A 25103-nucleotide genomic window follows, 5' to 3' on the forward strand; every position below is an offset into this window, starting at 1 on the left:
GTTGACTTAAATACTTCTCAAGTAGCCAATCATACGATTCCTTCTGTGGAATATTCTAGGCTGATTACGTAATGGCTACTTGCTTAGTGCATGACTGGGCATGCGTGCTCTGCCAAATTGAATACCTCACTCAATCACACACTGGCCATGTGTGTGGCGCGTGTTCGGACATGCGCACTTGCCTTAGGTGCTTTCCACCTGCATGTTCGTACTTGTCCCTCTTAGCTCTGTGTCATCAGCACCTTCTGATTTTTGGCTCAGACAGCGCCCCCCCCCCCCCGCCAGGAGTTGCCCCTGCCCCTGTAGGCAACTCCTGAGGATGGACCAAAGATGCTGCCTTTGCAGGAAAATGGGTTGCGTTTCAAAAGGATTATATGCCACTTTGTTGGCAGTATGGACAGCCATCCATGTGCTGCTTGGTGCTGTGGTTACCATCACCTAATACTTTTTAAACACCATGTCTGCTCACAGGAAGGACTAAACCGGGGACAGACAATTATTTTGGCTGGAGAGCTGCTTAATAAGGTTTGGTGAGCTTTCCTGTGGCCCTGCCCCTTGACAGTTACCCCACCCCCTGGTCACCATCTTGGGACCTGAAATCCAGCCTCTAACTCACGGGGACTCCACGGGGAAGTCACAGGCCAGATGAAAGTGCTTGGGGGACAGATGCGGCCCACAGGTCTCGGAACTCTGTGGGGGGGCTCCGTCCAGCTGAGTCCTGGGACCTTTGTGGGAGGGGGTGGAGAAGGCTTCCAGATCCGGCACATGGAGCTTCCCTCCACTGGCACGAGTGTGGGGGCTGCCCATGTGCAGCGGGGAACCCCCATGATAGAGGCAGCCCGGCAGGGGCTGCGCTCCTCACCACGATCTTCAGCATTGGGCATAGCTGCCTGCCACCAGGCACCAGCACCAGGCACAGGCACCCTGAGTGCCCCTGCCTGCTGATGCCACCTGCAGGGCTGCACACCGTGGGGGAAGTGTGGGGGAGTCCCCCCTACCCTCCCTCACACCCCACAAATGCCACACACCCACACCCTGTCCCCTACATCTGCACCCCCCAACATACCCTATCGGTTCCAGACTGAGCACCGAATCCCATTGGCTAGAGCAGTTTTCTTTAATCTTTACTAATCTGTAGAGAAGCCTCTGGGATCCCCATAAGATTGGGCTCCCAATACAGTCCACGGCCTCTTGTGACCTATTCATAAAACTTTTCTAAAAAGATTACATGAATATACAATCTCAAATAGTATATCATTAGAATTTATAATCCCTACTCCATGATGGTATCTTTGCACTCCAACGTATCTTAAATTAAAACTACATATAAGTTGGTTTTTTTGTTTTTTTTAAAAGCATTTACAAAAATAAAAAAAACCCATTAAATAAAAAAGCTGATTGAAATAAATTAAAAAAATCCTTATTATATTTATTTCTTTATTTTAAATGGTTGATTTTTATCCCCCTGCCTTGCGGTGCCCTTCGTGCTCTAGGACCCAGGAGCTCCCCCAAGGGGCGGGGCGCTGGGCCGGCAGCCCGCTCTGAGGCGGGGCCGGGCGGGTCTAAGACGAGCGCAGGCCCGGCACTCTAGCGCCTCTGGCGGCCGCCGGGGAACTATACGCGCTCCCCCCGCCACTCCCAGCAGCCACCACGCGAGTCCCGCCGCCTTCCGGGTGTTCCGGTGCGAGTCAGCTGACCGGGCTCACGTGACTCGCTGGCTGGAGCGGGCGGCGCATGCTGCTGCGCGGCGGCGATGGAGCAGTGAGTGGTAAATAGCCCCGGCGCTGCCCACCCGCCCGCGCCTGCAGCCCGGTGAGTGCGGGGCGGGGAGCGCGGCGCGCGGCGCGGCTCCAGCACCATTGGGCGCGGGCCTCCGACCCGCCAGACTCGTCCGCACCCGCTTGAGCTGGCGCAGGGCCGGGGCCGCGCTGCGGCCTGTGCGCAGGAGAACGTCTCCCCCTCCCTCCCCTTACAAACGGGCATTTTCTTCACTTGCAAAATAGGCCGCAGGCCTCACTTCCCCGTTGCGGCAAGTTCCCCGGAGAAGCAGCTGTGTCGAGGAGGAGGGAACTATGGAAGGGACGGCTCCAAGTCCCCGCCCCCGGGGCCCTGCCCGTCGGGAGCCGGGTTGTCATCCCCCGTCCTGCCCCACAGCTGAGCCACCTGCTTCCCTTCTAGTGCTCCCTTGCAGATGGGCCAGTGGTGGTATGGATTGGCGGCTGGCCTGTTCTCAGCCATGAGATGTTGCCAGGGAGTGATGGTTTCTGGAGGAATCAAGCAAGTTTAGCCTCTGAGAAACACGCCAGTCCCACCTCCTTGCACCTGGTGCATTGAAATAGATTTCCTAAGTTGTCCTGGTGCCCAGATTGGTTATTTGGGTTGTTAACAATGTGGCTTCTTTCCCTATTAACGTAGGCAGTGTTTTATATGCGTGCGAATGACAGGAGTTTTAGGTCCAGTTTGGTGGCAATTTTTAATGTCTTCATTTCTTGGTCTTGCTTCCTATTTAACATGCAGGCACTGCGTTCTAGTGCAGTGGTTCTCCACCTTTCTTAGACCACAGGTACCCCTTGGAAAATGTGAGACTTTTGTTTTCATTCAACTTGTGACTACAGAAGAGTAATAGGGAAATTCTTCTGCTGTAAAGAACTTGGGAAAACCACAACAGGGCAGGTAGTTTTAGACACTATAGATTACCATTCAGAATCTTTTGGTTTGTCTTGTGAATTGTGTTTGTGCATCCAATAGTGCTAGAGGGGCACCCCTGGAAGGATGTTGAGGGACCCAAAGGTGTCTTGTTACCCTGGTTGAGAACTGCTGGCGCATTCCAGTAAACTTTCCTGTTACCTTGTTGTTTCAAGATAGAATTAGTGTCATCTTGCAGTGGTAGTAGAGCAGGGGCGGGTAATTATTTTGAGCAGAGGGCCACTTACTGAGTTTTGGCAAGCCATTGAGGGCCACATGATAGGCAGCCAGGGGCAGATAAATATTAATTTTCTAAATTTTTTTAGGTGCCCCGCAGGCCAGATAGAATGGCCTGGCAGGCTGTATCCGGCCCCCGGGCCACATTTTGCCCACCCTTATTCTAGAGAGTTTCATGATGAATTGTTTTACAACTGTGCCAAGTGAATATTGGCTCTACTTTCCACTTCCTTGGAAAATTAGAAGAAATTATTTGTATGAAATACTAACTTTCCTTTGCTCTGTCATATAAGGAATTGCCTATAAACCTATAGCAACTTATGCCACTTAAAAATTGGTCATAGTTGCATTAATATTTTTAGATTCTATGATTAAGAATCCTCTAGTTGGATGAAAATAGAATTTAAGAAATTATCTTAAATATCCCAGACATGCTCATAGACTTGTCTATGAAAAGATACCCCTCCCCCTTGGTTTTTTACTTCTACAGAATTTTTTTGCTGTGCAACCTGGTTAAAAATAAATGTCTTAATGATATTTCAGAAGAATAACAAATTATTGGTCCCACTGTTGAAATATTTGTTGTACTGGTTTCCCTAAACATACTGTATACTTTGCCTATACTCCGTGGGTTTGAAGCTATTGTTCTGGTGAAGGAGTAGAAACTGTAAATGGCATGGAATATAATGGTAATATCAGTGAGAGAAGGAAACAAACTCTGAGTATATTTCTACGTTTGACTTCTTTTTTCAGAGTTCATCACAGTGTCTAGTTTTGCACAAGTGGGTAGCAACTGTAGAGCGAGTTATTCTGATTGAGTTACATTATGACACTTAGCTCCTTCAGAAAGTTATGCTACCAAGCAAGTTATACTACCAAATTCCTTTTGAAATTCTGCCTTTTCTTTATTTTGTAAAGTCAGTGTTACAACTAAATTGGTATTGCAGTGCAGTACTAATGTATCACAGCAGTGGTTTGGAGGAAGTTGGTGTGTGCATCTACTACAGGGACTGGCAGACAAGGTTCTTTGGGTGAATCTGATATCTTTATTAGACCAACTTAAATAGTTGGAAAACAATTATTAAGCAAGCTTTCGGGTTCAAAAACCCTTCATCAGGCTAAGGAAGTTTCAATAGTTGGTGTGTGTTCTTCCTGAATGGAATGAAAAGTAAAGCAGCCAGAGGCTGGGCTTGTCTGTATACAAGACAGGTAGTCAGTGAAAATTTAGATTGAGGAATCAATGGGTGAGAGACTAAGGAATCAGCAGGTGAGAGACAGGCTGGGTGGGTGGGGAAGAGAGAGAAGGGGGGCCAGTAGTGAAGAGCTACCTAGGGAGTCAGTATCTCTTTGCTATTCATCCCCCTTCTCTTTCGCCACCCCGCCAGCCCCTCTCTCACCCATTGACTGCATTTTCACTGACTACCTGTCTTGCATGCAGACCAGCCTAGCCTCTGGCTTCTTTACTTTTCATTCCATCCAGGAAGAGCACACATCAACTGCTGAAACTTACTTAGGTTGATGAAGGGTTTTTGAACCTGAAACTTGCTTAATAATTGTTTGGCAACTATTTAAGTTGGTCTAATAAAAGATATCAGATTCACCCAAAGAACCTTGTCTGCCTATGTTCTTAGACCAACACGGCTACAACCTACACCCCTACTACGGGCAGAATTTCATTCCATTACAGGTACTTCTGACTGCAGTTCTTTCAGAGGTACTTTCTTAGACAGTGGTGAGAATTAGATGGCTAATTTGATAAACGCTGATTATTTCATAGATTTCATAGACAATAGGGCTGAAAGGGACCTCGGGAGATCATCAAGTCCAGCCCCCTGCCCAAAGGGCAGGAAGTCAACTGGGGTCATAGGATCCCAGCAAGATAAGCATCCAATTTACTCTTGAAGGTGTTCAGTGTAGGTGCTTGAACCACCTCCGCTGGCAGACTGTTCCAGACCTTGGGGGCTCGGACAGTAAAGAAATTCTTCCTTGTGTCCAGCCTGAAACGGTCTTGCAGGAGTTTGTGACCGTTCGACCTCGTCATCCCTTGGGGCGCTTTGGTGAACAACGTTCCCCCAGATCCTGATGTTCACCCCTGATAAACTTATAGGTGGCCATCAGATCACCCCTGAGCCTACGCTTTTCCAGGCTAAAGAGTCCTGTGGCTCTCAGCCTGTCATCGTAAAATCTGTTTTCCTGACCTCTGATCATGCACGTGGCTCTCCTTTGGACTCTCTCAAGCTTCTCCACATCCTTTTTGAATTGTGGAGCCCAAAACTGGATGCAGTACTCCAGCTGCGGCTTCACCAAGGCTGAGTACAAGGGGAGAATGAAGTCCCGGGATTTGCTCGAGAAGCATCTATGGATGCACGCCAGCATTTTGGTCGCTTTACTAGCCGCAGCATCGCATTGCAGGCTCATGTTCATCTTGTGGTCAATGATGACCCCCAAGTCTCTTTCTTCTGTAGTGCTAACCAACGTAGCACTGCTGAGCCTATAAGGGTGTTGCAGGTTTTTCCTCCCAAGGTGGAGAACCTTACATTTTTCGGTGTTAAACACCATGAGGTTCTCGTCTGGCCATTTGCTGAGCTTGTCCAGGTCAGCCTGGATCACCCGCCTATCTTCTGATGTGGATGCTTTGCCTCAAAGTTTGGTGTCATCGGCGAACTTGGCCAGTCCACTCCTGACTCCAATGTCCACATCGTTAATGAAGATGTTGAACAGTATGGGTCCCAGGACAGAGCCTTGAGGGACCCCACTGGTCACAGGGCACCATGATGAGTGACTGCCATCAATCACAACCCTCTGGGTCCGACCACAAAGCCAATTTCCCAGCCAGCGGATCGTGGTGGAACCAAGGCCACAACTGGGCAGTTTGGCCAAGAGGTGATCATGGGATCACCTCTTAAATGTATTTAAAGAGCATCACCCTAATAACACTGCTTTTTCTTTCCCAGTATTTGGAAATCCTGTTAGATGCTTAAAAGTAGTACTAAACTGATGAGCTGAAGTTTGATTTAGCTGTCTAGAAAATCTTCGGGTGAGAAGCCAGTCTCTTCCTATAGTTGATGAGAAATGTGATGTACTGCATTTACTTGAATCTAAGACAAAGTTTATTTCCCTATTTTAACATGGAGGAGGGAGAAAAAAGCCCCTCATTTTGGATTTGAGTACAAGGTGGCTGGGAGGTATGTGGCTGCAGTGACTCTGGCTTTTGATCCCAATACAGGTTGGGGTTGTAGTTGTAGCTGCTTCCTGCCCAACCCATCTACACTCTTGCAGCCCCCAATTCTCCCCCACCCCTGCTTACCCTTGGCTCTATCAGGGATCAAGTCCTGGAGCTTGTGGTTGCTCCAGCCCAGTGTGGTAACAGCTGGTAGGTACCAGGGGCAGAACAGATGCCAGGGGTATAGGCATGGGGAGGGCAAATAAGAGGGGGGTGGAGGGGCAGGTGCCAGGGGTATAGGTATGGGAGGGAAGTAGTAAAGGGATAGAGGGGGCTGGTGGCAGGTGGGGGAGGGGGGGTTGGTGGCAAGGGTAAGGTGTGGGGTGCATGAGACACGGGGTCAGGATGCTTGACCCCTTTTACTTCCCCCTTGCCTCTCACTGCTTTCCCTGCTACAGCAGTGGGAGTAGCAGGAATGAAATTGAAGATGATCCTCCAATATAAGCTTATATTTAATTATAACCAATTGATATATTTTTCCACGTATAAAATCTAATTATTGGAGGGTCATCTTAAATTCATAGTAGTCTTGAGTTTGTGCCCCAAATTTGTGCGGAGGGTGGAGGCAGGCTGTGGATGTTCATGTGCGTCTGTGTGGGCCCCCTGTGCCTCTCCCCCACTGGTTCCTAGGCTGTCCTGTGGTCCTCTGAGCTACCACTGCTTCCTTGCTGGGTAGCCTGGAGGCAGTGGTGACAGGAGCAGAGTAGAACCCAGTCTCCAAAGCCACATGTATGATTAATGCATTTAAAAAAAATATGAACGCTGATTAACATGAACACTGATTATCACATGTGTTAACCATGATTAATTGACAGCCCTAAAATGAAGCTTTGGGCCTGCCAGGGTGCCAGTGAATTTTTGGCATGTGTTAAGGTGGAGAATGTTTTTAAAGTCGGGAGAAAGGCAGAAAAATATAGGTGCTTCCCACCCTGGGACATTCAGCAGATGAAACAATGGATGACAAATGCTGTGAGAAGTGCTGGAATTTCCCCAAATAAAAAGGCTTTAATATCCTTCTACAGTACGGGTTTTCAAATTGTGGGGCATACCCCCTTGGGGTGAGGGGTGCAAAGGAATGTTGTAGAGGGCACAGTGGAGGAGGGCCCAGGCAAGAAGTTTGCAAGGAGCCAAAGCTGCTACTGCCTTGCAGGGGAAAATAGGTGCTGAGAGCCCCAGATGGGCTCTGCCAGCAATTTTTTTTTTTTTTGCAAAAATCTAGTTGGTCTAATAAGATATATCACCTCTACCATGAGTCCTGTAAGTTGGTAGTTGAAATCTCAGGATATTTACGTAAGCAAGGGGATATAGAATCCAACAACATAAGTTGTTTCCTCCTAGAAATTGGAAGAGTCTTGACTACGTGGCTTGACTTGAATACTGCATCTGTGCAAGGGCTTAAACTAGGCAACCCTTTGGAATCTGACTTGGAAAGCTTTAGCATAAAGTTAGGGAGGGGGGCGTTGTTTTTAAAAAAAACAATAGCATCTACACACCTTTGCCAAAAATGCAGAACCTCTTCAGCAAATATTTAAGTAATGTAGTCAGGTATCCTATTACTAAAAATGTTTTAATGTTTGCAAACTTTGGTATGGCAGAGCACTGCCCCTTTAAGGGCTAGGTCAGACATCCAGCAAGTGCCTGATGGCAGCAGCCATTTTGAGAACTTAGTACAGGCAGCCTCCACTTAATATGGTTTCACTTAGCGCTATTTTGCTATAGCGCTCATTTAAAATTCATACCTCATTTCATTTAGCGGTGAGCCAGTTTTGCTATAGCACTCAGCGAAGCAGCAGCGGCAAGAAGCGGTGAGTGGCAGCGAATGGGTGGGTGGGCATGAGCTCGGGGCGTACACTGGTGCTGCAGGGCCAGGGCCAACAGGAGCCCAGGGTGGGACAGCAGGAGAGGGGGACCCAGGGAGGCACATGGTGCTGGAGGGTGGGGGAGGTGGGGAGAAGTGGCAGCAGCAAGAAACATGGGTGCAGGGCCCCTGCCAGTGCTGTCAGGGTCCCAGGGCAGGGCAGCAGGAGCATGGGGGGCCTGGGCTGGCACATGGTGCCACAGTGACTGTCGGGCAGGGTGGTGGGGAGAAACGGCAGCAGGGAGAATCATGAGTGTGGGGCCCTATGGTGCCGGAGCTGGGAGGAGCTCAGGGCATGGGCTGGCAGGTGGGGCCAGAGTGGCCAGCAGGCAGGCGGAGGCATGGGGAGAGGCATCGGCGATGATGAGAAGCTACAGCAACAAAAGGAACCAATTATTTCTATTTACTTTATACCCTATGGCAATATGGGTTTCACTTCGCGTGGTTCTGCTTAATGCTCAATTTTCCCGGAACCAGTTAAGAACATTAAGCATGGGTTGCCTGTGTATAAAAGCTGCAGTCTGCTGCTGCCAGCCCAGGCAGAAACATCACCTAGCTGAGCTGCAGCAGGAACAACCAGGAGGTAAGGCCAAGAGCTTATGGGGATGGCTAGGAAACTCTTTGTCCTTGGCATGACCTAAAACTACATCCTGCCAGGGATGGGTGGCCTGGTGGGGCTCCTAGTGGCATGGAAACCCCCAGGAAATGCTAGGCCAATTACCACCCCAGTAAAAGGTGGGTTAGGGCACCTTAATAACCCCAGCTCCCACAACCGAGTGGGTAACCCTGTAGTAGAGCCGAGAAGGTGGACCTGTAAGAGAGATTGGGCTAGATGCTTGGAAGCCTGACTTGAGGCACCCTCAACGGGTCAGTGCTGGAGTCAGCACCAGAAGGGTCAAAAGGGCTAGGGGCCCACCGCGAGGGATGCCCAGAGCTGAGGACCAGGGGTTCTGACTTGCCTTGAAGGTGAGGCCAGGGCCTGTGTGGCCAAAGGTCCCGGGGTGGGGTGGGGGCACACCCGAGAAGGGGAAGAGTGCAGGGAGCGAGGCAGCCCAGAATGAGGGTAGACCAGGCTGCCTGATAGGAGGGATCCAGTTGGGGTTCAGACTGCAGGATTATGAAGCCCAGTGTGGGGCTGTAAATGCTAAGAACTGTGATGCCATCTGTGAGGCGTGGGCTGCGGTGTAGGGAAGGTTTGGAGTCGCAGATAGCACTTGTGGCTAGCCTACAAACTCATTAGCGGGAGTCAGTAAGGGATCGGGGATACTCTGTTTACCAGGGCCCCCCTCAGGGTTTCTAGAAACAATGACCATAAACTGAAGGAGGGTAGATTTAGATTGGACATGAGGAAGAAATTCTTTACGGTGAGGGTTGCCAAAATATGGAATGGGCTTCCAAGGGAGGTGGTGCTTTCCCCTACCTTGGAGGTGATCAAGAAGCGATTAGACAGGCATCTGTCTGGGGTTACTTGACCCCAGTGCTCTTTCCTGCCTAGAGCAAGGGGTCAGACTTGATGATGTAATAGGTTCCTTCTGACCCTAGAAATCTGTTAAATTTCTTGGCGTTGGGGCTGAGACTGGGCATCTTCACACATGATACCACCAGTTTCTGAGAACAGCAAAATTATGGCAGGCGTGACTGAGTAAACTGCCCCATAGAGACAGGTGGGAGGGCCAGCATGAGACCCAGCCCTGAGAGGGTGCCCTCTGTCACAAAGAGAAACTAGAAGTTAATAACATTAAAATTGTAATTGCAAATGGACAAAACTCACTTCTGTGTGTTAACTTGACTAATTATCATTCACTTACTAATTCCAAAATCCTGTTACTCTTTTGGGCATTGTTCTTTTCATGCTGTAACAGCCTACAAAAATGCTGCAAGGAAATCAAAGATATAGTGAGTGTTTCAGGCACTCAACTGCTCTCTCTCCATATATATTCTGCTTTGAAAAGTAATCACGAAAAAATTATAGTATTTTACTTAGTTAATTTTCTCTTCTTGTGTATTCAGGCACATTTGCCAATGGTCCTGGCTTAATAATATTATCCATTACCATACTGATGCTGTTAAGTGTGTGCAGCTGTGGGTTTGAGTTGGATTCTATCCTAGCCTGTACACAGTCAGTAGACTGGTTGGATCTCTGCTGTTAAGAGAACCTGCCATAAATTATAATTTTTGAATTTGCAGGATTGGCAGTCTAGAAGTAAAATCACTTAACTGCATAAATCATCTGGAAGTCCTGAAAACACATGATTTTAATTTTTTTTAAGTAGCAGCTCGTGATGTGCAGGATTACACAATTACACTCTGAGAACCCAGTACTAGTTCCTTTTTTTTTTTTTTGATAGCTTTGTTTTAATGGAACCTAAAACATAGCTAATCACAGATTCTCCCTCTCACTTCTCTTCCTCCCCCCACAGTTGCAGCATCTTGTGTCTATCTTCAGAAATACCACGTGTCAAGATAAAGTGACAAAAATGACAGAGTTCTGGCTGATTTCTGCTCCTGGGGAGAAAACCTGTCAACAGACATGGGAGAAACTACATGCTGCTACTACAAAAAATAATAATTTGTCTATCAATTCAAAGTTTAATATCCCTGACTTAAAGGTATGTAAATCCCTAAAATGTTCCTGTTTTCCATATCTTAATTAGGTTTCTTCTGAACAAGATACCCAAGTGAATTTTCATTTCTGGTTGGTACTTTGCTTGTAAATGTTGGAATTTTCTGAGGGCAATTCTACATTATAGAAATATATCTAGACCTGAAAATTAGAAGCAAATGCACATAGAAAAAACTAATTTTTCAGTTACTATTTAAACATTTTGAATCAAATTCCTTTTTAGTCTATAAAATCTGAAAAAGGCCCATTTCTTTCATATGGTCACAACTACTGCCATGGAAATAAGGGATCCTGAAACAGAGTCAGTAGATAAATTGAAGAAGGTATTTCTTTTACTTCAATTTAAGATGGATAAATGTTGCATGATCACTAAGACTTGCAATATAAGCTTTTTATGGTCCACTTCTGAATTACCTGCTGATCCTTTCCCATCTGTGATGATATGAAATGGCCTGGTTAAGATCAGAATCTTTCAATCAGACACAGCACTGCCTTGTTCAGAGTAGATGGCAGCTGAGCTGTCTCAGTGCAGCCTGCCAAGGTATGGCATGGAAAAATAGAGACAGTGGGTACATTGTTAAATTGATAGTAAGGGCAAGGAAGAGAAAGTTGAAAGCAGTTTGTTTTGGCCTGCATTTGTTTCTTTTCAGCAACTGTAGCTTTGGGAACTTACCCTTTAAATTTAAAGAAGGCATATAATGGAGTTAGGATCTTTCTAGAATAAAAAACAATCATGAGCTTGAATCACTGTTATAAGAGGAGAGAACCTATTAGAAGAGAAAAGTAGAAAAAAGGAAGCAGGGAGAAGAATATCTGTCAGAATGTTTCCTGTTCAGCCAGAGGCTACTTACTTATCTGCAAGTGATGCCAGATTGCACAGCTCTCCAGTTGTTTCCCAGATACAGTGTGATTTATAACACACCCCCCAACCCCCTCAAAAAAACAACAAAACTAACCCAACAAACAACAACTTCTCTACTTGCTGTAACTTAAAGTACCCTTTGGATTAGCCCTACCTTTGAGGGAATACTTGTTTCAGTTCCAGGATGCAGGGGAAAGCATCCTTGCATTCTTCTGTAGTTATGATAAGCATGTATATGCATGTGGCCTCAAGACCTTGGTCTGCCTACGGTAGGGGTACTCACACCTACCTGAAATAGCTCCTTTTGAATTTTTCTGTTATTCCCCATTTTGTTTTGACGTGGCTATTCTTTTTTCCTTGCTAGTCTCTGTAAGATGAGGCTGTTTCCAAATGGGGATTAAGATAAATGTACTTACAGTGCACATGTTGTACGCTAGTTTGCCTAACTGCTGTATACCTGGCATAAATTGGCTGAAAACTGTTTTCTGGATTAGTCCCATGGGTTAAAACTGGATCAAGGCAGGGTTCTGTGCTTAGTGACCAAGACTGTTCCAATTTGCCTTCTTGTGACCCAAATCTTCTGCTTTTAATTCTTGCTAGTCTTTCATGGCCTTTACATGCTAAAAGTAATGTTCTTTCATTCTAATTTGTTCTGTTGACCAAGTAAATTCTAGATTAGGTTAAAGTTTGTGATTTGTCAGATTTTGGCTGTGGATAGTAACCAGAAAGTAGGCCATTACTTGGGATTAGCATGTAAAGCATTCTTTCCTCCCTAGTCCTAGAGTTTAAAGATAGAGCACAGGCTGTTGCGTAATATATGTTCTTATATGCATGGGTAAAATAAATACGTTAGTTTTGTTGTCAGCTTTAATAACAGATTTTGTATTCTTTCTGCATGCAAACAGGTTGATTTATAAGTTGTTTCCTACTTAAAGGTTAAGTGCTAAGTCTGCTCTTGCTTCTGTTTGACATATGCTGATACATACAGTTCAGCATGTAAGAGAATCAAAAAAAAATATTTACTCGATGCTTAAAAATCTTCAGTTTTCAGTTGTAGATTTGAGTGAGACTAGCCATAATAAGTTTTATTCATGTTTGTTGTGTCCCTCTTAAGATTTAACTATTAAACAACTAGACATCACAAGTGTTGGCCTAATCAATATGTGAATCATTGTATAATATTTGTATCTAGAACGATGAGACTTTTAGCTTCATGGAAATAAATATGCTAAAATAGATGCAGATATTTTCCATGGGATCGCAAAGGCAGATGAGTGCTTTTGGAAGGTGGCAGAAGAAAGTAGTGATGACAAAAAAAACATCTTGGATATTTTTGTTTTATATACAGTACGTAAATTAATGACTGCCTTTTTTTTTTAAACATGTTAAACATCATGCTTTGGAGTTGAAACCAGTTTGTCAGCAAGCATGTCTGGATGAGACCTAACATGAGGGGTAGACTAGCTGATATCTAGCTGCCAAATAACTCATTCACTTCTCCTAAATGCTGACTACTGCAGGAGTTGGCATATTGGACTGGACAGATACGTGGTTTATTCAGGAAATCCTTTGCGATAACTGAGTGTTAACATGGAACCGTGGGTAGGTGGAGTGAAGAATGGTATATGAAATCAGATCCAGAACATTGATTTCTAGGTTACTGAAATGAATAAATTGCTCTTGATTTATTATGCCTCTTTGATTTGCCATTGATTTTAATACATGCTTTGTTTTGAAAACTTAAGACATGGGTTTTTATGGGGTGCTCTTTTTTAGTGTGTCCTCCAGCCCTTTTGCCTTTCTAGACTTGCATCTAAAGTCTAATAGTAATAGTTCTTTTCTTTTTTATTCTAGGTTGGCACACTGGATGTGTTAGTTGGTTTGTCAGATGAGCTGGCTAAATTGGATGCATTTGTGGAGGGGTAACAATTTTTAATAGTACATAAAATATTACAATAATGGAGATCTTTTTTCCCCACGGTCCATGTTTTACCTATGGGGGCTTCCTAATGTCTTAGTAGCCAAGTTTTATAGCAGGTTGACCGAAACATTATATTATATCTACATCCCTCTGCTACTCGTAAACATATGCATTTATGAAATTGTGGAATTTGCTGTCAATTTTTTTTTTAATAAAAATAATTCTTTGAGCTACATCTCTAGTGGAAAAGCTAAATTTCACCTATTTTGCTTTTCTTAAGCTTTCTTTTAATACAAAAACTGGAGTTTCCAAGGAGACTGACAGTCCTTTGGTCTGAGTGTAGGCAACTATTGAAGAATTTATAAGGGTAAAGAAAATCTTATTGTCACGCTATTTTAATTTCTTAGGGATTTTGACATTTTTCTGTGTACCATAGGGTTGTCTGTTGTGGAGATAATTAATCAGAAAAAAAGACTAATTACTTATAAGAACATGGATTTGATTTCTCTTCTATATCAGTAAAGAATAATGAGCATTTATATTTGATAGTAATATTTGATGTTTAAAAGTAACCAGCCTGCTGCTACTTTGTAGCCAATCTTTGCTGGCTTGAAAATGTTTAAACGTGGAGGTTCTTAAAACCAAAAGTAGAACATACAGTATTATGGCAAGAACTTCTCTCTTCTTTCCCCAACCTCACTCGGAGAAACCAATCCATGTTCTTAGAAACAGTTAGTATTTTTTGGAATTAATAAACTCCACAACAGACAACCCTGTGGTACGTACATAATACAAGTTGTTGGAAAGGGAATGCGTAAAAGAAAACAAAGAAGGAAGAGTATAGGTGGAAGAAATATTTGGGATCAGGGTTGGAAGAGATTTATTTGGGGTGGGGGGGACCAGTCTTGAGTGTGCAGAACTGTGCTTCTGGGTTTTGTTCCCAGGCCTGAAAATCAGTTGCTTTCCCACTTCTGGTAAATTGTCCTTTTCTGAAAAGGACCTAACAAACATTCCTTGCTTGTGCTGATCTTAAAATATATGGATTTATCAAATTTTTAACAGCTGCTGTTCTGCTACTGTTTTTATGGCTCTGATACTGTGAAGCCCCCTTGCTTGCTGTTGATTTCAGTCAACAAATTTTTATATGCTAGCCAAGAAAATGTGCAACTATTACTACCATTTCTCTGTTTACTGAGTAAGACTTTCTGCTTCTCTTCTTTTTGAACTGAAGTTTCTGTAATTCATGTGCTGAATTTAAGGTGAATTGGGGGTTGGGGGGAGAGGCCAAGAGTGAAATTTGATTCGCTTCAAGGTTTAATGCATGCTTTTAGGACACTAGCAGGGCATAGCTTAATTAAATCAACCAACTGACAAGTAGTGGTGATTGTGGTTTCTTAAACAAGTCAGCTGCCGGTTGCTTGTGGCTTATTTAAAAATGCATGACACATACCCCATACGCCAGTGAACAAGCTTATGTACCTATGGAAGAAATACTTGTACAGTCTGACAAACGTAACTGTTCTTTAAAAGCATTAGAGAGAAATAAATAACTCCTTTTCCTCTTAGAGCATTTTGTTCACAATTATTTTGCCAAATCAGAGTGTGCGTATGTTGCTGAAAGATATACATAAGCATGTGAGGTGTTGAATGCATTCAATTTTAATTTTGGTAATTAACAGGGCAGGATTTCTAGCAATCTGTGTTTTGAAGGGAAGGAGAAATGACTTCAATAATGGGAGAACTTCTTGGTTAACACTCAAAGTAGGCAAAGTGTTCTTGTAGATGTTGATGTGCATAGACAGTTGAAGTGTTGTTAAAGTAGTACTCTGCCTTCTTGGAGAAGATGAATAATTTAAAGCACTGAACTATTACTTGAGAAATTTGTGTTGTGAAGATGGACTTCTGTGGGCAGCAGTAATTCATTACTTTTCTCTGTGCCTTGAGTTTCTGTATTAAATACAAATGTATATACATATATATATTCCCTACTTTCCCTTGAAAAAAGAGAAGACCTTAAGGGAGTTCGGCATCCAAATTGTATTGAACTTCGGTATGATTTGGCACCTTACACTGTTACTCTGAAGTAAAAACTTTTCATTATTTTTGTTAAATCTGCTGGCAAGCATGATAAAAACCCTATAATCAAAACAAATACATGTCTAGAACCATTTAGAAAAAATACATACTTCCTATGCAAAACTTTATATCTTCTACTCTGAGCTTTCTTTGAGCACAAACCTTTTATAATTTGATCTAACCTTTAAATATAGTTTTATCAGAATAATTATATCACATTGCTTTGACTCCATGGAATTAGTTTTCTGACATTTGAATGAGACAAAAGTGCTTTTTTCATTCTCAAAGCTATTCCTAATGTTTTATTACTCTGTCTTGTTTCTCCAGCGTAGTCAAGAAGGTGGCACAATATATGGCTGATGTTTTGGAAGACAGTAAAGATAAAGTTCAGGAAAATCTCTTGGCTAATGGAGGTAAGAAGTGTTACCTTTATTCTGGACAATGTTTCAGGATTTGCTTTTGCTTTTTCTGCAGACCTAATTCTACTTCTTAAAGTAAAATATTGAGAATTCAAGGTAAACATGGCAATGCTTTGGCTGGCTCCCAAGTCATTTATCCCAAAAGAGGAAAAAAACTCCAAAAGTGAGAACTGCTTTCAGATACCTGTTAAACATCCACTCCTAAAAAAGCTTTTCCTTTTTTTTCTTTTTAAAGTTTTGTATGTTCAGGTCATCACCAGTTTAGTTTTGTTTCTCCTTTATTTTAATACTGCACCTTTTATTGTGATATTAACTATACCTTGTATTAAAATGTGTCTATTTATTTGATGCTTGCTCAGAAGTTCTTTATGTAAGGTAGAGGGTAGTAAGTGTTTCCTAACTCTCAAGTAGGCTTTTGTAGAAAGCTTTTAGAAACTGAATACTGGTCCATACTGGAATAGTGCAATAGTTCCTTGAATTGGCATTCTTTCTCCAGAAGTAACTAATCTGAAATTTTAATTAATTATTAATATCTAATAGTGATGCCAAAGGTAAATACTAAAGGCACTTAAAATGAACATGTCTGCTGGATACTAATTGAAAAATATCCAATTCATGCTTGAGCCACCTACACATCCAGCTAGAGATGTATGTAACTGCTGCTTTAGCTGAGCACCAAATAAACTTTGAAATTGGGGGAAAAATGCTTCTGTTCAGAGCAAGACTTGCGCTGTTGATGTTTTACAGAAGTACTATTTTTGTCATTACTCTGCTGCTTCTGAAATTGTTATTGGCACATTTCACGATCCATCTTAAGAGTTTGCAGATGTACAGGAGCCGGTATCTGAATATAAGAAACCAAAGTATCCCTGAGTTTATAATATCCAAAATTCTTCTACCACAGTAGTGTGTGCAATAGGGTCAGTGTTTGAAAATTTGTAGACCATTACTCTGTGACATGAGAAACAATGCAGAAAACAAGCAACTTATCAAAGTCCATGCTTTTCACTGTTGTGTGTAACGCTGTTATTCTTCCACCTTTTTTAGTTGACTTGGTCACCTATATAACAAGATTCCAGTGGGATATGGCCAAGTATCCAATCAAGCAGTCCCTGAAGAATATTTCAGAAATTATTGCAAAGGTAAGACTATATGTCACTTAAAGAAATAGGTATATCTTGTTTCATTAATCCTGTTTACAGAAACTTGTTGTATTTTTTTACAAAGTAAAATGAAAGTAATACTGTGGCATGTGCTAGTGTATTGGTACTAATTTTAGTTGGTTAGCATGTGTATTGAGTACACAGAGATACTTGTTGCTTACTTGGTTACTTTTAAGGATTCTTCAGTGAATTGTATCGTGCAGTAGGCTGTGGCTGGAAGACTTAACAGTAGAGGTGCCACAGATGCATCGGTCCGATACTGGGTCGGCACCAATATAAAGAAAATTGACTGTCAGAAACTGGCCTGATGTGACTGATAATGTGGCCGATAAATGCCCTGTGTGTGCACTTAGCTGCAGCGCAGCACATAGGTGGCGAGGAGCACAGCCTGTCAGTAAGGAGAGCTGTGCAGCTGGTAAATCTGTGGTGGAAAATAGGGAGTGGCAGATCAAGGCCCCTGTATTGAGGGAGAGAGTGGGGCTGGGGGAGGCTACGGCAAATCTTGGGGTAGCTGCAGTTCCCCCTCCCGTAACCCTCCTTCCAGAGCTGCCGCCACCGATCCCAAGTGCAGCCAGCCTCAGCCCACAGTGGCAGCCTGCCCTGGCTGGACAGTGCCTGCCCCAGACCTTGCCCCAGCTCCAGCCTCATTCCCTCCCAGGTGTCTTGATCTTCACACCTCTTTCCTTCATCCTCCCCTTCCACAACAGCAGCTCTTCAAGCTGCCAGGCTGTGTATTGTAAATTGGATTCGTATTGGCCAATATGCCTCTTTTAAAAATTGGCTAAAAACACCTGAGGCATCAGGCAGGGAGGGTGAACTTGCCCTTCACCACTGCTGCTACTGCTGTTGTCTCAGGCTGAGCCCAGCTGAGGCTGGACAGGAGCAGGCAGGAGAGGGAGGACCTGAGAGGGGATATGCCTCTGAGCATGGAGGGGAAGGCAGGGTGAAATTCTTACTACTTCTTCAGGGTCCTAAGTCCCTGGTTGCTGCTCCTGCTTTATGGTCAGAAAAGGGATGCTACTGCACCCCTTCTGGATCCACCCCTGATTACATGGGTGGCCAAACAATGTACAGCTTTCAGGAAGTATAAAGATGCTCCTGAAGGAATGGAAATGATTAATAAAGCTTTATTTTCTTCTGTCCATTTTCTGTTTCTGATTTTCTTCAGTTCTGAGAAAAAAATAATAAACAAGCAGTCATTTAACAACAAATATATTATTTGACTTGACATGTTGCATGCAGCTCCTTGGCTTTGGGATATGTTCATCTCAAGTTCTGTGTCCTGTGATTCCTGGCTGCCTCAAGATTTTGGTTTGCAGCCAGACTGGTTAGAACAGGGTTGTTAAACAGGGGTACATGTATCCCTAGGGGTATTTGGGAAGGCCCTAGGGAGTGCAGGTGGGTGGGGATGGATTGCTGCCACCTACCACCCTGTGCTGGTGCCTCCCAGGAGCAGGGCTGGGTGGGGTGAAGGGAGCAGTGCCCTCCTGCCAGCCACGCAAGCATCACCCAGTCAGCTGGATTTGCACATGCTTGCACATGGTGGTCGCTGCTGCCACCCACTTCCCTGTGCTGCCCCCACTCCACCACGCCTCCCCTCCCCCGCTCCATGTCTGACCGCCAGGAACACAAAGAAAAGAGGTTGAAAACCCTTGGGTTAGAGAATTGTGAGCCATTCCTGGCATGTCACATCATACCAACTACTGGTTTGAATTTCTTACCAAATGTATATTACACCAGTAGATAGTATATATTCTGACCTGGAATATAATTGGAGTTTAATGTGTAATAAGAATGTAAATTCTTTAGTGTTCTGTAAATTCATGACGTGATAACTTCCATTTCTTAAATTAGCTAATTTGTTTAAAATCAGTTCTTGCATGTTCATAACCTAAGTAACTTAAACTTTTTTGGGGAGATTTCATGTATTTCAAAGAATGATTTTGGATAGGATGCACAGATTAAAGATTTTCTTGGCCAATACTGGTAGCTAATTTTTAACCAGCCAGTTTACAGGAATGTAGCCCAGCAGCTTGCAGAGCAACATCCTGTCTGTATGTCTGTGGGGGGCAGATTGAGGCCCTAGTGGTGAGGGAGGGAGCAGGGCAGGGGCAACACTGCCCAGCCAGACCAATGCATACAACTCTGGGGCCGCCAGTAGTGAGACAGCTGCGAGCAGTTCATCCAGGGAGCGTGGAGGGTTGAAGAGTGGAGTGGCTCTCTGCTACTGCACGGACCCTGGGAGGAGGCATGGGGTGCATGTGGCCCTCTCCGGATTTGTGCATGGGGTGAGGGCAGGCTGCTGCTGCAGGCTTGGGGCCAGGGGCTGCACCAGCCTTTTCCTGGCAGGGGGGCTGGGCCATGGCTGTGCTCAGAGTGGGCAGGTGTGGGGTGGGGTGGACTCAGCTGTGTGGGGCAGGTAGCAGCAGTGCTGGGAGGGGTGGCTATGGGGGTGGGGGACTATGGGAAATTTTGGGGAGGTCACAGCCTTCCCTGGTGCTGCCCCTGCTTGGGGGGCTATGACCGCTCCAAAATTCCCCGTAGCCACCACTCCCAGTGCCACCGCTTCTGCCACCCACCCCACACAGCTGAGCCTGGCCCAGGCCTGCACTGGGAAGAGGCTGATGTAGCCTGCCCTCACCCTATGAACATAGCCCCACATGAGCTGCCTGCAGCTCCATCCCACTCCCAGCAGCCCTGGGGTTGCATTCACTGTCCTGGCTGGGCAGTGCCTGGCCCATTCCTGTCCCTCTCCCTGCAGCTCTGTCCCATTCCTGGCAGCATCAGGCTCACAGTTACCACCCTGGCTAGGCAGTGCCTACTCCTGCCCCAACTCCCTCCCTCACAGTGGGAACCTCGATCTGCCCTCCCCCAGTGCCGCTTTCCTACCCCCTGCCCCCAAGCTCCACGGTCTTACCAGTCACACACTGCTCTTCAAGCTGCCAGGCTGGATTATTGACTGCGTGCATAGTGCGGCTGCGCACATGCAGACAGCATTTAATGCAACAAAAATATCAAAACACTAAAGTAACTGACTTGTTTGTGAGTTGATCATGTTTCGTGTAGGTTTGACATAGTCCCCTGTGTATTTTCCAATATTGCAGTCTTGTAGTTGGCCAAAAGCTCACCTGCTTGGCATAAGAGTGCTTCAGAACCTTGACCGTTCCTTTAAACCCCCAAAGCCAGTGTCTTGTTTCCATGGTGTTCTAGGGAGAATCTCGGGGGAGAATAGTAGGTTGAGTACTGCTTGCACCTGTACAGAGCCTGAGCCACTAATGTTGAGGCTGATCAGCAAGGTTTATCTCCATTATGGATTCCATGATTCTGTAGCTGCATAATCTGACACAAGTTGTTTTACAATTTACCATTTTGCTACAACTGGTGCTGTCTCTTGTCCTGCTTGGCTCTGCCTGCAGCTGTCTCTTATGGCAACTCCTCTGTGATCTGGGCTAGATGCCCAGTTCATTTAGTCATTATCCCATCTCTGTGCCAGCACTATGTATTTTTGAGGAAAGTGTCAGGAAACCCCCTCAGTAAGCAAATGGGGAGGTAGGAAGATAATCTTTCTCATAAGAGGGTCTCGTACTACTCCGTCATTAGATTAATTTAAGAACCTCAAGCTTCAAGGTTTATGTTCCTCTGAGAACTTTTTTATTTTTTTTTAACATTAACAGAATATTGAGGATTTAGTAGTTAAGCATATAAGCATCTTGTATAGCTGTAAAGCTTTCCCCATAATAGAAATTTAGTTCAACTGGTGCAAGCCCTGCTGTTCTTCATGGGGTCGGGTATCAGACTTGAGGCAAAAGCTGGAGCTAGCCCACAGACAGGGAACAGAAAAACTCCATTGAGTCAGAAACGTAGACTGATGAAGTAGTCCACCTAGAGAACAGTATAGGGTGGATAAGACCCTGAACCTAAGTAACATCTCTTGCTGCTCAGGTGTGACTGACTTGATATTCAAGAAATTAAGAGAGTTCATAGCTTTTAGTCCTTTTCTTGTTAGATGTCAGATGATTTATAAGGTTTGCCAAATAAGAAGGAAAATTCTCTCATTGTGCACGTCGATATTTTATCTTTGTCACCGTGGCATCCAAGTGCTGAATTTGATTCTAATATTTCACAAAAAACAATACAGTTGCCTTGGAAGGACTAAGCCCAATTGTTGTGGAGAGTTTGTAGAATAAATAAGTGGGGTGCTGGACATGCGACTGAGCTCATGGAACTCAGGGGAGTGAACTACTGGCTGTCGCTTTCTGACTTCCAGAAGTTGCAGCACAAATCGGGTGTAAATACTGAAGAGATTTTGAGCTTAGTTCCCACTGAGTCACAGCTTTACTAACATGCCAGCTGCAAGGTGGTAGCAGCCATTTCAATCTATACACTCTATATTTGGCATAAAATAGGCACGCGTGCCAGTAGATTGCCACTGTTGATATGTCTGTCAAACTAATTGTAGCCATGGCAACCTAAAGTCTAGTGTTTGATCCATTTAAGATGCAGTAGGTCCCAAGCAGGTTGTCAGATGCGACTTGCGTTCTCTTATACTAACAGCATTATTTCTGTGCTCTTTGGAAATAGAGCCATATTAATATAACTATTACAAGATCAGTATCTTCCAGAAATATTGGGAGTCTTCCTCTACCTTTATGTAAAAATGGATGACCATTATCTCATGACTCTGTTTTGTTATCTGGAAGTTACCTATCCATCAAATAAGATTTTCACACCAGTGTTAGGATTTAACTTGAGACTTATTTATGCATGCCTTTTTTTATTTAAAAACTGTAGCTTGAAAGGCCAGTGTTTGCAATTTCGGTAATATTTTTATAATACTTTTAACTAGAATGAAAATTGTTAGTCACTTCTGTAAATTCTAGATGGCAATTGACAAAACCCTAAATGCAGTATTGTTTGGAGTCTTTGCACATACAAAGCACCCACAGAGAGATGATTACACAGTAAATGTTGGTTAACTTGCCTGTGGGAAAATTCATCACCATTGTTTAAATTGCTTCTATTCTGATTCTATATCATCCTGTCCCCAATTATCAACTCCTAATACATCTACATGTGCAATTAGTATGTAGTAATAAACTCTGGTGCAGTTCATACCATAGTGTATTGCTCCCAGGCACAGCATTTATATGTATACCTGGGACCGTGACACATTGAACTGGGGTGGAGCAGCTGCAGCTGGCAGAGAGCCTGGGGGGGTCAGCCTCACAGCCCAGGGCTGCTACACCCCAGTTCAACATGCTGTGGAGTGGCCTGCTGGGGCAGGATGGTGCTGCAGTGCAGGGCTAGCTGGCAGGAATCCCTTGCACTGTAGCACCCTCATGCCCAGGCCAGCCTCGGTCACTGTCTACACATGCATTTCAGTGCATGTAACTACTCCACTGTAGGATAATACTTGTCCTGGACTGTATTATCCTACAGCGAAGCTAGTTAATTTACTGCACCCTAATATGGGCACGTGTAGATGGTGACACTTTACTGCAGAGCTAATTCGTCATCTACATGGTAAATTGCACATGTAGATACATCATCAGTAGTGGATAATTTTCCATTATTTACATTCCTCTTGGAGTGGCAGATCGGTCAGAGTTTACTTTGTTGGTATGAAGTTTTAGAATTCTAAAATTTCATTAAACTGGCATAACTAACAAAAGGCAGGTTTGGTATCTGTTAGTTTTTTCCTTTCTTTCAGACTTTTTTCTTTAAATGATGCATGCTTAGCCATATATTCTTTGTTGTTGTTTGTGGGTGGGGTTTTTTATTTTTATTAAAGCGCAAGGAGTGTGTAGAGTAAAGGAAAGGATTTATATTTACTAGAAAATTTTAGCACATTTGCATTTTTCCTAGATCTGCTAAATTTCTGCCCATGGACAGGTGTTCGCTTCTATTGGTGAGCATGTCTGTGGAATTTCTACTGCTAGAAAGATAAGCTGGAGGTTGAAGCATCCAACTTTCCTGGCTGGAGAGCTTCACAGGTGAGCTCTCCAGCCAGGGGACACTAAAAGGCTGCTGCTTAGATCACCAGAGTCCTTAGGGTTGCTTACTGATTTAACAGCCTGCTCTTTCCCGGCTTGGGAAGGGAACAAACTGTCAATAAGTAGTTTTACAGTGGGGGGCACAGGAAAGCAGAGCCAAGAGCTTCCATGCTTGGTTTTAAATTGCTACCTACGCAGCCAGCTGAGCTGTTGAACAGGGCTGCATAGGCTGTGACTTTTAAAAGCTGGCAGAGGTAAGGCTCTAGGCTTGGGGAAGCTGTCCCCACCCCACTACCCCATAACCCAGCTTTAAATCACTGCCTCTGCAGTCCAGCTTCTGGAATCCCAGTTCTACCTTTCCCCAGCCATGCTGCAGTGTGGCTGCCGCCTCCCCCACCTTTCTCCTGTTCAAACTGGCAGAGTGTGGGGGGTAGGAGAGGCTATTCTCCCTAGCAACAGTTGTCTGTCCTGGGGCTCTGGGATGGTTCCCACTGCAGGAGAACATCTCTTCTACTGTCAGTCAGGAATATTTCTAGAGAAGAAATCCCTTGAATAGCTCTATGCTCTCATTTTGTGCCAGGAAAAAGTCTTTTCTCCCAGCACAAGTCTAATGCTTGTCCATGGCCTTTCTGTGATTTACTTCTAATGACTGTTCCCCTTAGCAAAAGTCATTGCTTGCTAGTGCTTAAACATTATTCTCCAAGATAGGGTCCTACTGTACACACATTTTTGTTTGTTTCTCTAAATACTAATATAGATGCATTAGGTCTGTTAAAATGGTATTTCATTTTCATATTTTAAAGCCTCGTCTCTCAGGTCATTATTTATTGCAGATATTTATCATTTTAAAAATTCTGACTTCTTGCCTTTTGGCTAAAAAAAAAAAAAAAAATATGACTTTTTGCCTCTTTCATGTGTAAGAATATACATTATATTATCCAAGCAGCTGATATATTGCTGTTTGGGTAAGAAGTAAGTTATTAATCTTGTACTAAGACAACTGGGATTTAGTTTTGGTTTCATACCTTAAGAGAAATCTATTGCATTAAAATTGCAGGTGATATTTTTGTGTGTGCTGGGTACTGCTAATTTTTTACATCTATGCAGTGGTGTTTTTTAAAGGCTGACTTCTATATCAGTGGTTTTCAACCCTATCTGATTTGGCACCCCTCCATAACTTTTTTAATTGACCAGTACCCCATTTCCAAGACTGACTTATTTATTACAGTTCTTACCTCTTTGCAGAGGGGCTGGGCAGTGGGGGCAGGACAGTAACCAGGTAGAGGCGTCTGAGCCTGTTCTTATCCTCACACCACCCTTCGAAAGATTTCGTGGCACCCCAGGGTACCCCAACACCCTGGTTGAGAATTAGTATTCTGTTGGGTACAGCAAAACCCACTGATGGCAAACTGGGGCAAATAAAAACACTATCTGTGCAACAAATAATTCAGCTGTGAGTTGCTTTGAAGCAGTAGAGAGAGAGGGACTAAACTGCTTTACAAAGCCTGAGTGTTACTATATAGCAAGTCTTTTGAGGTACCTGTATAAGTAAAACCTTTTTAAAATCAGTCAACTTAACAGTGAAAATATAGATTATAAGACTATAGAAATATGATCGCTAGTTCAGGTCCTGGTCATTGCTGCTTTGGTAGAATTTGTTTCTCCAGGTTATAGCTGGCACTAGCTGGAAATAATCAATAGCAGTTTTGACTAGTTTAATCGAAGATGTGGATGAGAGGGATGGCTTGGTGAAGCAAGACGTCTCATCACTGATTTAACATTTCTGGCATATTGAAGTTTTTTTGTTTGTTTTTTTTTTTTTATTTTGCATCTTGTTTTTTAAAGGGAGTAACCCAAATTGACAATGACCTGAAAGCAAGAGCTTCAGCGTACAATAATCTGAAAGGCAACCTTCAGAACTTGGAAAGAAAGAATGCGTAAGCCACCTTAATTTAGTTATGCTACTAGTTGCATGATACTGTGATCAAAATATTTGTTTTCTTAAAACTGAAGTACCTCTTTTTTCAAGGAAGTTTCTGCTTT

General features: G+C 44.0%; 1 protein-coding gene across 1 annotated transcript in view; it reads left to right on the forward strand.

Moving 5' to 3' along the window:
- Positions 1–1660: 1660 nt before the first annotated feature.
- ATP6V1C1 (ATPase H+ transporting V1 subunit C1) overlaps positions 1661–25103 on the forward strand; it is a 38945-nt gene continuing 15502 nt past the window's right edge. The window contains exons 1-6 of the mRNA XM_090040470.1: positions 1661–1812; positions 10424–10612; positions 13343–13410; positions 15813–15898; positions 16952–17046; positions 24906–24997. Coding sequence (XP_089896596.1) covers positions 10481–10612; positions 13343–13410; positions 15813–15898; positions 16952–17046; positions 24906–24997 — 473 coding nt within the window. The 5' untranslated portion in view covers positions 1661–1812; positions 10424–10480. The remainder of the gene's footprint in view (positions 1813–10423; positions 10613–13342; positions 13411–15812; positions 15899–16951; positions 17047–24905; positions 24998–25103) is intronic.

The sequence above is a fragment of the Crocodylus siamensis genome, chromosome 3, assembly GCF_052110815.1.
Source record: "Crocodylus siamensis isolate JL-2025a chromosome 3, ASM5211081v1, whole genome shotgun sequence".
Classification (NCBI taxonomy): Eukaryota; Metazoa; Chordata; order Crocodylia; family Crocodylidae; genus Crocodylus; species Crocodylus siamensis.